Source organism: Aulostomus chinensis, chromosome 22 (genome assembly GCF_037954235.1).
Source record: "Aulostomus chinensis isolate RoL2024-O1b breed Wild chromosome 22, RoL_Achi_v1.0, whole genome shotgun sequence".
Classification (NCBI taxonomy): domain Eukaryota; kingdom Metazoa; phylum Chordata; class Actinopteri; order Syngnathiformes; family Aulostomidae; genus Aulostomus; species Aulostomus chinensis.
In genome coordinates, this window is record NC_141341.1 from 15,533,857 (window position 1) to 15,551,861 (window position 18,005).

An 18,005-nucleotide genomic window follows, 5' to 3' on the forward strand; every position below is an offset into this window, starting at 1 on the left:
CAGGAGGAGCAGGGGGCATAGGGCAGATTGATAGACCCGAAGACTTTGCTGTGTAGGAGTTGGAAGATATGAAAGTATCTAATAAAAGAAAGCAATGGAAGATTGAGAAAGAAAGTGAGATGAAACAAAACCAATTTGGCTTTATAGCAGGGCTTTTGTTGATCAGTGTGTATATACTGGATGTGGATGTGTGTAAGCACGCAACCAAAACACAGTCTGCCTGTGGTGTTGAGAAAACTAGATTCTGAATCCATTTTGAAGGCGCACAAACGACCTTGAGATCCCTATAGTCTGGCTGACGCCGTCCTGCACCAACCTAATTCGACTTCTTGCCTCATATCTGCTACGGCGACAGAAAGAGGTGAGAGAGAGAGAGCGAGGGAGAGAGATGGAGTGGATCTGTCTGTCCAGTAGCTTATAAAAAGTCCATTATGGGGCGCCTCTATCAGTTTGGGCTCTCCCAGATGGACCCTGGAATAAATGGACAGCACTGAGAGCTATAAACTCCAAATAGATATATGGCTGAGAAAAAGCTCTGTGCGTGTTCAGGAAGAGTGTACATTCAATCATATACGCTGCACTGGAAGAGCTGACAGTAGTCAACAACAGACATTCCCGTGCCACTGTTTTTGTGCATGCCATTTAGTTAACACAGCTGTTTTACATACCCACTCCCTTGCAACACTCACACATACATTGTCTTCCCAGCAGGCTTAAATCCCCGCTCAGTCTGACAAAGGAGCCCGGGGCTCTAACTGGCTCTGTACCAATCCCCTACCCCAGTCTGTTGCTTTGTACAGGCTCTGAACGGCTTCACTGCATGACGTTTATTTATTGACCATATTTACTTCCCATTGTGTGCTCACACGTGTGCCATATCGAGGTGTGCTCTAGTGAGCTACGGCCGCGCATAAGCTGTTCAGACAGTATGTCTCCTTACTTGTGTTTGCGTGTTAAGTGTTTCTTGAGGAGCGACCTACTGCTCTTTGCAGTGAGTTTAAGAAGCTGACAAATGTGTCTGCTGCCTGTTGAGTGAGAGTGCTCAGCAGGCTGTGAATAGGACTTCAATCCCCTACATGCTACTTTATCAAGGTTGTTTTTTGTTTTTTTTTAAAGACAGATCTCCTCAAGAGGTGGATGAGAATTTTGTAGAATGTCTGCCAGAACCACTGGCTAAATTACAGTAAACAACAAAAGAATTTTCTTGGATAATTAATAGGGGTGTGTATTGGCAAGAATATTGCAATACTATAGGCGTGATGATATATTGAGTTTTTTTTTTTTACAGAATTTCATTGTAACCGTCAAACATCATTACACTATTTCTTGCAGTTACCACAAATGAATTAACATATACCTCAATGTATATTCTCGACTGACCGCTGAGCATTTGGTCGCAGAGAATCGAAAACTGGTCAACTTAGAGTGAAATGTCACTTTTTACGCAGGCACCCAAACAGAGAGGAGTAGACGCTGGGAAAATGACGTAAAACAACAGCCGTCACATCCTACATGAGGGAGCACTGACCAAAAACAATGAACCCAGACCGATAATGATCACTGAGACATTTCCTTGTCCACTAAATCTTAGGAACCCACAAAGATCTCTCTCTCTCTCTCTCTCTCTCTCTCTCTCTCTCGCTTTCTCTCTCTCTCTCTCTCTCTCTCGCTTTCTCTCTCTCTCTCTCTCTCCCCCTTCTTCCCTCTGTGGTTCACTTTTCTTTTCATCCAGAGGAAGTACTCAAGCTTGTTCCGGCATTGTTACTTCCACTGATATTCTTCTGTCACATAGCAACCAAAGCATCTCATCAGGCATTTGTGCCACCAAAGCAAAGCTACTCCTAGAAGGCATAAACACAGTTTGTTCGATGTAAACACAGTAAGCATTTGATGCAATGAATTATTTCTCACTTGTGGAATCTCATAGATGTCTCACAATTTGGCTGTTGGTGCTCTGGTGATGTTCCTTACGCTGTGTAAAAGAATTAAAAAAAAAAAAAAGGCTGACATTTAAGTGACACACTTTTAAAGTAGCAAGTAATGAAAACCTTCATAAAAATGTAGCGGAGTCAAAAGAACAATATTTGCCTTTTCAAAGAAACAGGTACAGAAACAGATACTTTAAAAAAATGCTTTTAAGTACAGTGCTCAAGTAAATGTACTGCAATACTGTTCATCACCCCCTACTACTTACCACTAAATATCACATTTCTACTTCTGCTCCGGACCAATCACATACCTATCGACCATGCCCACACTTGGAAACGATGTTGTCAGCTTTAGATGACAAATAGGCTCCAAGAGATGAAGAAACGTTTGAAACGGGTGAACGTAAGTAAAGCAGAGTGCGGGGAAGATGATTTGATGAAGTGTGTGATGATGTGTCCATTAAAGCACAGTCCAGAACATTAAACAATATAGCTGGGTTTGTAAAGGTCAGTCCTCTCAGGGTTTATACATATTGATCTTTACTCTCGATGGTGCTGGACTCTGCTCTTGTGTCCATCTAAATCCTCCTCTCTGAGTCCAAAAGAGAGAGACAATCAGGACTAGAATGAGACATTCACAGTGACGGGGGAAAGAGAGAGTTTTATATGAGACATTACTCCATTTTCCTGCCTCACTGATCTTAGTGTCTCAGGAGTGCCGAATGGTAGAATTTACACCCACACATGAGGCATAATGTGTCCTGGATTCTCCTGGAAAATGATTTGGAATGTCCCACAACGGGACCAGTGCTTCCTCCATCACCATCGAAACAAAGAAATTCTGATGTGTCTCAAAGTTAAATTCACAAGATTTGTCTTTGGTCATGAGATTATTTTCCACTGAGTTTGGAAAAAGTTAAATACGGTACAAAAGAATGGGTGAGTCAGTGGTTTATTTCAGACAGCAACACCATCTGTGACGTGTGTGTGATACGACAATAATAGATGGCACAGGATTTAGAATATATCCATCATGTAGGGTTGCAGAGACTGTTTGGTAATGCACAGTGCGTGTTCGGTTGCAGTTCCATGCTCATACACATGATGCATTCAGCCTGTTTCCTTTCAAGTCAAACTTAACATTTGTTCAAGGCTGCTCTTGCTCACAGACTTAATGCCAGGTCATAGAAGCTAGGCACAATTAACTGATGATCAATAATTAATCGTGAAGAATTTTGTTTATAACTTGAAATGTCATCAATTGAAGGAGGATGCATTGTGTAGCGTAATATCACTATTTTAGAGCAATTAGACCTCCTACCACTGGGGGGAGGTTACACTAGTTTTATGAAACAGAGGAAGAAACAGAAGCACTCTGCTCCCTACTGGCTGCTCTTGCTAACGTAGACATGAATAGAAAAATGGCTTGGTTCCTTGTAAACACTTCAAAGCTGTGTATAAGTACAAGATGGAAACAACCCCAATGATGTTCCACCCTAACAACACGCACCCATCCCTGGTTACACATCCTCCTCATCTTATCCTGGCGTCACCAGAGTGTCATCACAGAGGAGCCGCGATGCAAACGGGCAGAGAAAATTTCCCAAGGGATCTGCAAATTTATTGAGACGGATGTGCTGCTCGTAAAGTATCGTTGAGGGCAAAGTATTTCCGGACCAGATGAATTCAGTCGAACCAGCATAAAGCACTCGGTCACGACGCACCACCACCAGACTCGTTGAAACTCATGACGATCAAAGGCAGGAGCTGTTAAAACACTTAGCCACAGTTGAGAAAGTTGTGCTAACCACAGACTGCAGGATCACTTGAACAGCTGGGAGCTGCCTCGCATCATCTGCCGCTACAATAATGATTAAATCAATAATTGATTGTTTATTTACCCGATGATCGATCACAGAAATTTCTTACAGTGCCCTTCCCTGGTCGCAGCTGTAACAAAGAAATGCATGTTAAGGCATTGTTAGATATAACCTAGAAAGATAGCAAACATTTTAAGGATGAATCATGAATGCGTGTTCTTTTGGTTGAGTGACTAGGGGCATTTAAAATCTGGCGTGATTACAGCAATGAAGGTTGTGGGGACACGACGGTTGGCACGGAGGGACATTTCCTCAACAATGGTTAATGTTAGCTACATCTTTTTAAGGAAAATGCTTTAATCAACTTTTTAAAGAATGCTTAAAGGATGTTGACCATTTCAAATACTGTTCCGATGAGATGTTTTCTTACTCAGACATATTACCACAATGCTACATTTGTCACAACTCCGGTCGACCTAGAAAATAGAAGGAGACAGAGAATGAGTAAAGGAGTTAAAGGAATATGGCGATGTATTGTTTGGATGAATATTTGATTAAATGCTGTGAAAAAAAGTGTCTTTTTTTTTTCCAGGTCCTACGGTTAAACTTTGGAAACACACAAAACCTGCTGCTGAAAGAAAGGACAAACCCAGTAGATGAAAGTCAGCTTCATACCCCAAAGGTTCATCCTACTAACCTTACTCCTTTTTTTCCAGTCTCCACTAACGTCCTGCTGAAAAAAATGACTGGAACATTTCTGGGGTATATTCTCTGGGTGATTTTAGATCGGGAAACATTTGAGCTGGGTTCCAAGAGCACAAGCAGACGAGTTAACAAGTCTTTGACAAGTAGCCCCTGACTCATTTGGCTGCCTCCGTCTGTCACATGACCCCTGCTTCGGTAGTAATTATATATATATAGTATATTATGGAGCCTGTGAGTGTGGAAATACAAGACTTGCATATCAATGAACTCCCTGATGGCAGGAGGTTTTGAGTCTTAAAACCTGCCTCTCAGCGTGTGGGTGTTTGCACGGACTGAGTGAGTCCAAATGAAAGTTTTGAGTTTTACGTTGGTGTGTGCACTTTTAGTTTGACTGTCATATTAGATGTAACAATTTTAGGTTTTGTTTTTTAGGCAATGAGGCATTAATGCAAAAACAGGAATTAGTTTATTGAAAATTTGTTCATGGCCCCGTTGTGCCATTTGCTTATTTCTGTTTGTTTCATAACAAAGTCAGACTTACAACCCACACACTCACACACACAATAGTTATTCCTTCAGCTTGGGGCAGTAGCCTGTTTTAGATATTTATCTGTGCAACACACACACACACACACACACACACACACACACACACACACACACACACACGTGATTATTCCCTTGTTAAAATATTGTACTTTGGTCTGTAAGCTCTGTTGGTCCTGCTGAGAACACACTAAACAAAAGAGTGGAGGCAAAAAGTAGAACGTATGAATGAAGAAGCAAAAATATACACAAAATGGTGTTTTCTTTTAAGTAATGCCTGTTTCTGTAAAACACCAAATTTTAGGGCTTATATCAATGGATGTTTTAGGAATCCTGACAGTCAGACAATCTGAGTGTGTTTGTGTGTGTGAGAGAGAGAGAGAGAGAGAGAGAGAGAGATGGATCCTCACTTGTGAACTCCTTGGTAGATACTAATGCAAAGAAATCTTGATGTCAGAGGCTATTTCAGTCTGTTGTGTTTACACGCGCGCACACACACACACACACTCACACAATCACACAATCATATTCCACATACATCACATGCCTTTATGTCTCTGCTTCTCTGTGTAAATGCAGCCACTTCTAAAACTCCCAAGGGGTGAGAAGTACCTCTACGATGCTTTCCCCTGCCAGAGGGAGTTGATTAAGTCTTGTGTTGCTGTAATTGAGCTTACAAATCCATTTACACAGAAAAGAACATTCTACGCTCATGCCGATGCCGTTGAGATAAAACACTCATGCCTACACGTTTGCAGCAATGAGATAACACTGACTTAGATATGAGGCATGTTTTCATTTCCTCTATAATCATACTCAAATCCTCAGTTTCATAATCAAGCTTTTAAAGCTTTACTGTGCCAAACTGTTAAGCTGAAGTTGCGCGTCAGTGTTTGTTTGGGCATTTTATCATCTCCTCCAAGCTAGTGAGCGAGTCAGAATTGACTGCTTCCCTATTTTCAGATGTTTTCTGACATTGTGGCACAGTCTTGAGATTTCATGTTTCATGTGTCTTTCTGCGCTTGTGCTAAACTCTATTAGCATGTTCTTTAAATGTTCTGCTATCAGGTGCGGGGGTTCCCCCAGGTTTACTTCTTTTTGGGATGAGGGGTGTTTGGATTGAGCCCATGTACTGTATTTTTATCATGCAAGTGAGGAACATTGTGATGTACTGTACTGATAACAGGCCTTTTGGATGGAGATGATTATTGGTAATTATTAACTTTCTGTTCAGTTTGAAACTTTTACTGGTAATAAACTCTGGGCATACTAAATCGAGGGAACAAGTTACTACTCCAGGGTTCCGCAAAATAAAGGAGAGGAAAAAAGAAAAATAAAGTTCTCGGTTTCTTCTTGGTTTCAGACCCATATGACGACGATCTGAAGGTGAAGACACAGAGACCACGATCAGCTGACCAGCCAGGTGTGTTTCAGGCACAAACAGGTGAGTAATGTGTGCGTATGTGTGCAAGTTCACAGCCGGGAACAAACAACTTCACCTTTAAAACGCGTGAGTTTCATGTTAATGTTCTACAGTTTGAAGCCAAGGCTGCGCTGCCACTGGTGACCACTGGCATTTGCGTAAACTTCTCTGTGTTTTACATAATTGATAGCATTTGAAAGGAATAGTTGGATTATTCATGACATCATACATTAAATATATGAATAATGTCATATGTGTATATGTAGTACGGGTTGTGATGAGACACACACGACATAACATGCTGGCTGCTCCACCTACACCAGAATGGGTCATAAACTCATCTGAGTTTGCACTCGTACTGTACACATGTGCACAGATATTTCATATTTACACCGGGTGGAGGAGGCAGACCCTACCACCGGGGAAACCCCTGGCGCCATCTTGTCCTTTGTCCTCTGTTCACCCCCTTCCTCTCTCTCTCTGTTCCTCCTGGCATGGGTGATGAATTTAAGCCCTGACTCACAGCACGTTAATGAAGATGTAATGAGATCAACAGACATGAAATTAATTTGATTTCCTCATTTTCCATCTGATAACGCCTTCATCAAAAGACACACTGCTTATAAACAGTTTAAAAAGAGAAACATAACCTATAAACTTCTTTTAGCACCAAAAGAACAGTTCCCAAAGGCTTTCTGGAGAGTTAAAGTTGTGTATATACTTATGTCTAAACGTTCTATCGTCATGGATGCTCATATACAAACAAATTCACACTCAAAGAATTGACTCATGCAGGTACACTTACGCAAAAAGATGCTTGTTTATCGTGTGTACCAGGAAAACAAGTTGGTCACACCAACCTTCTGGGCTTAAGGCCTCTTAAGCAATGGGATCATATTTTTAACATTATAGTATTAATATTTTCTTGGTAAAAATCTTCGGATTGAATATTCAATCAGTTTTTAATCACTCTAGGAATTGACTTCAACATTGCCTGACACGTAAGAGTCAAGGATCCCATTTGTGAGGATCAAGGACACGAGGTGAGAGAAGTAGAAAACAATAATTTAGATTGAATGGATCATTATTCTAAAACAGGATAAATTAAGGGTATTTTAACAAATTGAGGGTTAATGAACAAACCCTGATCCGATAATTACATAACTGACCTAACAAAAGACCCTGACACACACTAACCCAAAAAGACACAAAGGGATGCTGAAATAACCAATCAAAAACACATTTGTAGCAAATTAGCCTTCTGCACTGAAACGTCCTCTTGGCCCTCGCTACAGCCCTCCACCATGTTGTATGAACATCAGCATGGTAGTGTTTGCATAATCCTGCTGACAAACCAACCAACAGTTGCAGTTGAAAACTTAACCCTCTACCAACAATGATGACATCAGGAGACAATTAAAAGTCTTCTCCTCTAATGTGTAACAAATAATACCAGAGTATTTTAAACATGATTTGAAGTGAAACAGAGAAAAGATTTTTGGGGTATTTGTGTGGCATATAAATACAGTTGCTAATGCCTAGCATCACACGGACTGAGTAGGTGGCTTTAGGAAAGGTTTTTTTTCCTCATCTTCTTTTCGTAGCTTAATGTATTACCGTTGTGTACTGGGAATTCCAAGCTAGCGTCAAGTATATACAAAAAGCAATACTAGTTAGCAGGAGTTTCAGGCTTGGTCAGCTAGTGAGAGCTAAAAATAGTGCGTCATGTTTCTTGCAACTTTTAATGAGGGAGTAATGGTCCATGGATCCATGAAAAACAAAGGTAGAACATAATTTAAAGCAAATAAGAGCAACAAACTGTACAAACCAATGATTGCTTCTGCCAGGGAGGTTACGGGATTGCTGCTGTTTGTAGCAGTAGCAGGTAAAATTGACCCAGTCTTTGTGGATATGTGTAGGAATAATCCATTAAATTTTGTGGCACATATGTTTGTGAAGACATTGGACTTGGTTTAGGTCTTTAGTTTCCAAGTGCCTAGATGATGTCATATATCCCCTTCTACTTAGTCACTTTGGATCAAAGAGCTATATTATGTCATCTCACTTAAAATGTTCGGGTTCGCTGCACTAAAAGAAGACTATTAATACAGACTGAGCCATGTGAAAGTGATTCCTCATTGAACGACATCAATATTTATACATGAGCAATAAGTCAAGACTCTCAATATGCCCATCTTTTGTCCAGGGAAAACGGGAAATTGTTTGGTTACTGTAACTACTACTTCATCATCTCTCAGGCTTCTCTTATGACAATTTGAAAAATGTGTTTGTTTTGTTTTTATTATGATATAGGGAAGTAGTGTCACAGTCATCCAGATTGTACTATCCATCCATCCATCCATCCATCCATCCATTTTCTTCCGCTTATCCCATTAAGGGTCACAGGGGGGCTGGAGCCTATCCCAGCAGCCTTCGGGTGAGTGGCGGGGTTCACCCTGGACAGGTCACCAGTCCATCACAGGGCCAACATAGAGACAGACAACCATTCACTCTCACAGTCACACCTACGGTCAATTTAGAGTATCAATCAGCCTCGTCCCCTCTTGATGTCTTTGGACTGTGGGAGGAAGCTGGAGTACCAGAGAGAACCCACGCAGGAACAGGGAGAACATGCAGACTCCACACAGAAAGATCCCGTGCTGGAGCCAGGACTCAAACCCAGAACCTTCTTGCTGTGAGGCGGCAGTGCTGACCACTGCACCACTGTGCCGCCCCAGAGTGTACTGTCATTATTATTATTATTAGGGCCTGAGCCAGAAGGTACTTCTGGCGAAGACCCTATTATGTTTGCTCGGCACACTCGTTATTATTATTATTATTGTTATTATTCCAGTTAATGGAGAGAGGATGGACAGACATGTTATACTTTGAAATGTATCAAAGAAAATATAGCAAAGAATTGTCATAAAATTTCTCTTGCGCCAGAAACTCCATTGCATATTATGATTTCTTTATGGCTTCAGTAATCCAGCACTACAGTATATTTACAACAATTACCTGAGACTGCCTGGCCTGGAAATATGGCTGGATTGTAAATAAAAGCATTGAAAACCGCTTTTAGCGGGATAAGACTTTAGCTTATATGATCTCAAAGTATGACCCCCCCATGAAAGGTTGTGTGACTAAATTAAACTGAAACTGCATCAAATCATTGACATTCAAAGCAAAATTATTTATTGGTAATGATTTGGTAAGAAAGTTCGTACTGAAGGATCGATACATGATTTATATGGGCAGGGTTAATGACTGCAAGATAATTCACACAAGGATGATCCCATGGTTTGCGCTTGGATCAAGTAAAAAGGATGTTGGATGATTTAGGCTGTAGGTTTTTAAAAAAATACTCATGTCTGACATCCGCTGACACTTTGACGGTGTGTACCCCATCAAGGAGAACACAAGCAGTGATTAGCGGGCCTTTGCACTCCTCGGTCTGGTTGTTCCATAGAACAAGAAGGAGATGAAACCTGATATCTAAATCTGCATGACAGGCAGATTAATGTGTGCACTCTGGTGGAAATACCACATCAACCAATCACCAAGTTCTTAAGGTGTCTCTGATCAAATTTGAGATGTGGCTGGTTCACACCAAGTTTGCTGAAAATTGACTTCCTAGTTTTTGCGTAATCCTGCTGAGAGTGAGGAAAGAACTACCAAAGTACCAGAGCATAAAAAGAAACATCCTCTCAGTCCACCTCTGTCTTTATCTACAGGTGACCCTGCAGCTGAAGAGTGGTCACAATGGAGTGTGTGCTCTCTCACATGTGGGCAAGGCTGGCAAGTGAGGACAAGATCATGTGTTTCTTCTCCCTATGGGACATGGTGCAGCGGTGCCCTGCGGGAAACACGCATGTGCAACAATACAGCTTCCTGTCCAGGTGATCCAGGGATCACAGGCTCAGGTATGTTGACAAAACTGCCCCCGGGCCTCCTTTCACTGCTGCCTTTATTCAACGAGACTTACTGAGTGCTCCCTCCCCTCAGCGAGAAGGCTACGGGTTCGGAGTTTGGTTTGTTGCTGTTACACTGACAAAGCAAACACAACAGTAAAGTTTCTGTGGGAGTGAAACACACACACACACACACACACACACACACACACACACACACACACACCTGCACAATGTAATAAATCCAACACAACAGCTCTACTATAAATTCTTCTTCTACAAGCTCAGGATTTTTTTCATTTGTGTTGACTGTCAGAAAGGGAGAAACTACTTTTTGATTATAACTTAGGTTGCAGTGTTCTGCTGGTCTTCTTTATATGGTTCATGTATAGAAATATAGTTGCCACATTTCAGAAACAATTCAACTTAAATTGAAACCTGACTCTAGTGTCAGCAAACTTACTTGTGTCTTTTAGAAGTGTGTAAGAATCTCCTTATATCAAGATAGTCACTGAACACATACACTGTAGATAAAAAATATACCAAAGTGAAATTATTGGCAAACTGCTGACGCTATTTCAAATTTAAAAGGAAAACTTAGGCTTTGCATACATAGGACAACTTGTGGAACATTCTCACTTTTTACAATTGTCAATAAAGCTTTGTTTTCATTCTCCAAGGAAGTTGTTTTGCACCTCAAAAAAAAAAGGAAGAATCATTTGTCAAGTTGTCATGAGTTGTTTAAGAAGAGGATATTTAAGTTAAAGAAATTGTTGTGATGTGGCTCGTCACTGTGACACTTTGAGACACTACTGTAGCAAGAAAAATAAACTGGAATGAAGGAAGTGGCTCGTGGCTCTGCTTGGCCCATGCAAGAGCGTGATGACCTCTGATGTAAATTTCTGGCACATCTAAAATTCATTCAGATAGCCAGTTGGAAGAAGCTTATTGGGCTGTGACTGGTCCTTCTGCCCCCTGTACGCTGGACAGCAAATGACACCTGGTCAGGCTGACATCGAAGTGAGTCATGCACCTCAAACATCGGGCCAGAAAGGGACTCAAATTTTACAGCATAAGCCTAGTAAATGCTTACACTCCATATACAAAGATGAAAGCATCAAAAGAAATACAAAATTGTGTTTGCAGCATCAATTTTAAGTTTCAAGAATTACATGGTAAAGTGGTGGCCGGACAAAAATGTCTTCAACCAATCAGATTATGTGCATGTCCAATCAGGGTACTGAATGTGTTGCCATCAAAAAGCAGCAGAAACACAGGCAGCTCCTCATTCCCCTTTTCTCACTAACACATGTCAAGACAATCAAGCCAAATCAAGTCACCAAGGGAACTGCTGCTCTGTTCATCCTGAATAATGTGAGTTTTGCTCTGATTTGATTGCTGGTGTAGGTCTTTACTTGATGAAATTGTGAAGTGCTGCCTGTCCGGATCTTGTTTGATTGTCCTGATTGCAATGGAAGTGAAATCCTGTACCCCTCCCCCTTCCGCTAGAGGATGAGGAAAAATGGCAGCTATGATCACAGTTCATATATCATATTATGGTATGGCAGACCTCTGCCATCCTGTCTCAGTTGTTTGTCTTGAGAAATCTGTCAGTCTTAGATAAATGCTCGAAATCCCTATCTGAAACCCTACCAGGCACTTTGATATTCTTCTAGAATTGGGCTGCTGGCTGGTTCTAATTCCCACCCAAGACCTGCCTGTCAGGATTACAGTTTTACAAAATAATCCTAATTAGAGTTTAGTGTTCAAAGCCAACCCAATGTGAAAACTTGTTGATATCTGACATGGTTGGCATGACAACCCTCTACACAACAAGGGCATAAATCATCATTTGGGCTCTTCATTGTAACAAAGAGGACAATTTGTTAAATCGGATCTGCTAGCAGACCTCAGCAGAATCAAAAAAGGAATCAAGTCTCAACCAAATATGATATTTCCTGCCTTTCTGTTAATGTCACAAGTGGGCACTGACTGTGGGGCTGTTTAGGGTGGCCATTAAAAAAACCCTGCAGTCCCTTGATAGCCAGACTGTAGATCTGCCTTCTGCTGACAGACTGTGGAGTCGTTTCTAGGCCAACTTCTGAATCCAGTGAGAGGAAAAGGACTGTGGTGCGGGGCTATTTCATCACCGTCCCCCATACGGTTATTCTGATAATGCCAGAGAATGATGGACGAAGCTTTTTGACTAGTAAATTAGATTCATCATCATCAGCTCCACAAGGGAGCCATAACTAAAAGTGGGACCACTATTGCATAAATGCCAGTGTCACAGCATGGGGGAGGGCCATTTGTTGAGGAAGTGTATGCAAACACAGCATCATTGTCCCATGCTCAACCTTTGATTTGTTTACTATGACAGCACCACTTTTTCAGGCTGTACCATGAATGCCTCCAGCATGACAAGAAGCTGAGCATCTGTTCTCTGCTCAGTGTTTCATGTTTTCCTGATCAACCAGAGCTGAAAAATTCTTGTGGGAAACATTGCTGTAGGGGATAGCCGGGAGGGGCACCCAGGTAGTACAGCGGCCTATTGTGTCTCCTACCAACACGGATGAACTCGTAGCCTTCAGCTGGGTTGGGCATCTGTGGACACAATTCCCTGTGTCTTGGTATAGGAGGGGGTATATGTCCTTGTCGATATACTAGAACCTCCTCTGATCGATGGGAGTGCCTCCTGGTGAAGCTTCTGGCTGTTTGGGAAAAGATGTGGCTAATGACCTCACATTAAGGAAGACTATGGCAGTCTGTGGTCACCCAGAGTGGCAGAGGAGGTGGAGCAGTGACTAAGAGTTTGAGTTTGAACAGGAGGGACTCTTAAAACAGATGATTGTAAAAACTCTCCAACTTCCTCATCCACAAAAGCCTCTGAGCCCATGCAGACCAGTGGGTTTGTCTATTCCTCCAGAGCAAAGCCCGAAGGAAGTACCCCACCCCGTACCCTTCATTGTGCTGATATTGATATTCACAAGATTCCCAGCTGGGTACCCACATCCATATAATGCCTTTGGACTAACGGTTGGCGTGGCTGGGGGGTAGAGTGGGCTTCTAATCAGCGGAGAGTTTAAATTTCACTTCCTCTAGAGACCATGTTGAAGTATCCTTGAGCGAGGTCTTGAAACCTCTTCAGCTGCTGATCAGTTTGTGAGCACCTTTTATGCCGTCTCCACCAACAGTGTGTGAACGGATGGAGGAGGCAACATTGTAAAGTGCTTTAATTGGTGTGAATTAAAAAAAAAAAAAACTTTATAAATCCATTAAGGGATCCTTGAAATATGTTACTTGGGAATACACATTTCTCAGTCAAACCAGTCAACCACAGGCTTTAAGATTATGACATGAGTGTGCACTACCCTAAAGGATAGTGCACACTCATGTCACTCCAGACATGTGTGTCATAGTATCACTATATCTGCATACACATTATGTGTGTTTGCGATAATGACATGCGCATTTTTTTATTTGTATTTGTTCCAGGCGTGCGTGGTACAGGCATTGTTAGTGGTTTTGTGGCATTTCTGTGACACAGCCATGTATGCTTTCACATGTGGGTTACTTCGGCGCCAGTCAGTGTTTACTGACACACCCCTCCCCCCGAAACAAAAACCCTAATGGAAAAAGAGGAACATTTTCCTTCCCTGTTGGTGCATATGCTAATCTTGTTTTTATTCAAATGTGCCAATGCGATTTGTATGTCTAAGTGCCTCATTTTCCATTCAGTGTCGATATTAATATCCTCAGCCGCTCCTTTGATGGGATATTGGTTGCTGTGTTATGTTCCATTTATTATTTCATTTTTCCATATTCCTCTGATGTCTTCTGACGTGGTTCTGGAGAGGATTGGGGGGGGGGGGGCCCTCCAGGGATTGCCTGAATGTGATCACAACAAATTGAACTAGACTGGGAATGAGGAGTTATAGCAATAAGACATTAAATTCTTGAATGAATTTGAAGAGATTTTATAAAATTGTTACCTCTGCAAAGGAGTGTATATTGTCACTGATGTGTGGTTGCATGTTTGTTTCTCCATTTAGAACTATACAAAACTACAAGGCCAATAAAAATGCAGTTTTGTCGAAAGTTGCATATTGCCCAAGGACAAACCCATTACATTTTTGTGTGGGTACAAGATTCTTTACAGTGTAAAAATCAGCCAGTCATGGTGCATTTATTTGATTCCGTGCATATCCTGATGCCAATGATTGTTTTGGTGGGGTTTTTTTTGCAAAGAACTTGTGTATTTGAAGTCATGTTCAATTCAATCATTAAAACCTGCTAAAGTCGAGAATAGCTGCGCCCGTAATTGCTTTTTTAATTCCGTTATCTCCTGATCACAGTTAATTATTGCTCTGTCATAAGATAGCTGTGCTTGTTTTCCAGTGATAACATGTTGTTTTATCTATCTTCATCGAAAGAGGACATGAAAAAGGTAAAAAAAAAAAGATACAATTTTAAGCTTCAAACAAAAAAATAAATAAAAAAATAATAAAAATTGATACAAGCAAGTTTTGTGCCTTCCAAACTGGCTTTTCAGAGTACAATGACCACCTGTGCCAGCTTCTTGATTAATAGGAAAATGTAAATGTAAAATCTTTCTAACCAACATCATTTATTTTTTCCTAGCTGTATTTATTTACAACAACAGCAGGAACACTTATTGCACCATTTCTCCCAGGGTATACTTGGGAAGGGAGAGTGCAGGCTGCATTCTTTATTTATTAGTTTGCCAGAATTCTCTTTTTGACCCCCCCCCCCCCCCCCCCACACACACACACACACACACACACACACACACACACCAATTATAACTATGGGTGTGTTATGAGTGTGGGTGGATATGTCTGCTGGCACATCTCTGTGCGTGTTTGTGTGTGTCTGCGTGTGTTAAGCTACATCAAAGAGATAACTTGCCTGGACAGAGAGGCAATGAAGTGTAAAAGGGACATTATTATTCTTTTTGTTTTTCCATGGTTTCAACATAAATTGGGTAAACTTAACCTTCATGGGAGAAACCTAAATGAAGCTGATACAGATAATCAATTTCATGTCTGGCTCTTGACTGAGCAAACCAGACAGCAATTGGTCCTGAAAATTATCTTAAAAAAAAAAAAAAAGAAGAAGAAGAAAAAAAAAATAAGTAAAAGGTTTTCATGCCCCAGAGCGTGTGTACCTCTGTTGCGTGTAGTTACTGCTCATTTACCATTGATTCATTGACATTTAAAATGGAGCAAAACAATGTTGCCATATAAATACAGCGTGGCTGGGTCAACACAGTCAAACGTTGCAATGTTACGCTTTCAGTTATTGTTCAAGCAACATGCTAAGGGCACTTGGATCCAAACTCATGGCTACTTACAGATGGCCAACACACACACACACACACACACACACACACACACACACACACACACACACACACACACACACACACACACACAGTTTTGCACATCTAGCTATCCTTAATAGGACACTCAATTGAAATCCATCCATATGGACAGCCTGACCGAAACCCTGATCCTGATCCATATGTGCCCAACCCTAACCTTGAACCTTGACCTAACCTCAATTCCACCTTAACTTAAACTTTAACCTGGAACTCTGAAATTACATTTTGCTAAAGTAACACTAGTCTTTGGCCCTGATAAGTTTGGTTTTTATTCCAGAAAAGGTCTTCAATAGATAACATAGATTACATAAAGACGAATGCGTGCGCGCACACACACAGACACACACACAGACACACACACACACACACACACACACACACACACACACACACACACACACGTATTAATAATGCACTATGGCCATTTTTTTGACCCTATAAGAAACAGCTGGTAATGATGGTAACCATTAAGGGTAATAAAATGCATGTGTCCTATTATAGGCTACTGGTGTCAAAAGTAAGAACCAACAAATGACAAGTTGATCTCTCAATTCAGTATAATCATGAATACATTTATTTTTTTTTAATCATTCTGTAAAGATGTAGAGAATTCATGCATGCTTATTACACATAACCTTGGTCTTAGTGTGTGTGTTTTAAAAGGAGGGTGTTTTTTTTTTAGTTCTCTATTTTGAGCGTACTTATATTTGCCTCAAAAACCCTGATGTGTTCCTTTCAGCTATGCATTTGTTTTTTTACCTCTCACAAGGCAGACTTTCTGGAGTTCATGAACTTGATTTTTTTCGACCAGTTATGATGAGAAACAAATGCGCTACGCTGTTGTTTGATCAGCATTTGTCAGTCTATTTAGTTCCTTTACTCACTGCTGCTGTAAACATGCTGTTTTCCACCACCTTACTCTCTAACTGCACTCCTCTTGGCATTTTCATGGGCACAGTCTTACTAAGAGATGTGCAGTATTATGTTTATGCGTTTGTGGGTGTCAAGATTTGCTATATAACGGTTGCTTTTTTAAGACTGGAAATCTGCTTCTACATTTTCCTACCAGTGTCCCTAGATTTTCTCCATTCACTGTGTCTGAGTCCCAAAGCTGCCTCGAGCTTGATTTTACGGCGATTGACAGATGCACTTGCACTGAGTTTGGGAGATGAATATTTGATTCTTTACAACAGTGTTTCCCAAACTTTTTGAAGTACTGCACCCCCTAAAACTATCCCCCTCCTGCTGTGTACGCCCTCTACACATAAGCTTGCTACTAAAAGGGAGTAAAACAAAAATAAAGTAGGCCATCTTAAAGAATAATAAAAGAAAAGACAACTACATGCAGATCAGTTCAGGCACAATATGAGTGACTTCCCACACATGTGGATTCATCTCCAATGTTGTTGATGCTGGATGGGCTACCTCCATCAGTGGCTACCAGTCATTCAGTGTGATTACATATGGAGTCAACTCAGGCTATGGTTGCATCTCCATCCACATCTATCTATCTATCTGTCTATCTGTCTGTCCAACTGTCTGTCTGTCCAACTGTCTGTCTGTCTATCTATCATCTATCTATCTATCATCCATCTATCTATCTATCTATCATCCATCTATCTATCTATCTGTCTGTCTATCTGTCTATCTATCTATCTATCTATCTATCTATCTATCTATCTATCTATCTATCTATCTATCTATCTATCTATCTATCTATCTATCTATCTATCTATCTGTCTGTCCAACTGTCTGTCCAACTGTCTGTCTGTCTATCTATCTGTCTATCCGTCTATCTATCTGTCTATTTATCTGTCTATCTATCCTGAGACTGTAGACAGTTTCACACAAATTACGTACAGTTAAGAACCAAGTAAAGATTTCTGTCACGCATAAATCAGGGTACGTGTCAGGCACAGTGCCAGGATTTAAACTTTGGTTTTGCCAAAGTACTTGGGTGGGCTTGTTTTAATTACAGAAGTTATGACTGTTTGCCTTCCTTTGACAGGTTCCAGCTCATAGCTATGCTAAAAAAGAATATGTCATGATAGATGACTGATATTACGCTGCCCGTTAGATGACCTTTTTGGTTCAGAATACTCAGTGATATTCTCTTTTACCCTTTAGAAAGAGAATATTTTCATAGTCATAAACAGTCTTTGTAATGTATTTAAATTAGAATTTTGATAATTAAAAAGAAAAACGTGGGATGGGCCAGTCTGAAAAGCGGATGGGCACGGGTCCGTTGCCAAAATGTTGAGTTTGGAG

General features: G+C 40.9%; 1 protein-coding gene across 9 annotated transcripts in view; it reads left to right on the plus strand.

Moving 5' to 3' along the window:
- adgrb2 (adhesion G protein-coupled receptor B2) overlaps nt 1–18,005 on the plus strand; it is a 243,011-nt gene that overhangs the window by 112,133 nt on the left and 112,873 nt on the right. For all 9 annotated transcript variants that reach the window (XR_015111309.1, XR_015111307.1, XR_015111310.1 and 6 more), the window contains exons 3-4: nt 6,363–6,443; nt 10,157–10,345. Coding sequence is in view for 5 of the 9 variants with exons in the window: in XM_086193955.1 (XP_086050081.1) it covers nt 6,363–6,443; nt 10,157–10,345 (270 nt within the window). In the remaining 4 variants the exon portion in view is untranslated. The remainder of the gene's footprint in view (nt 1–6,362; nt 6,444–10,156; nt 10,346–18,005) is intronic.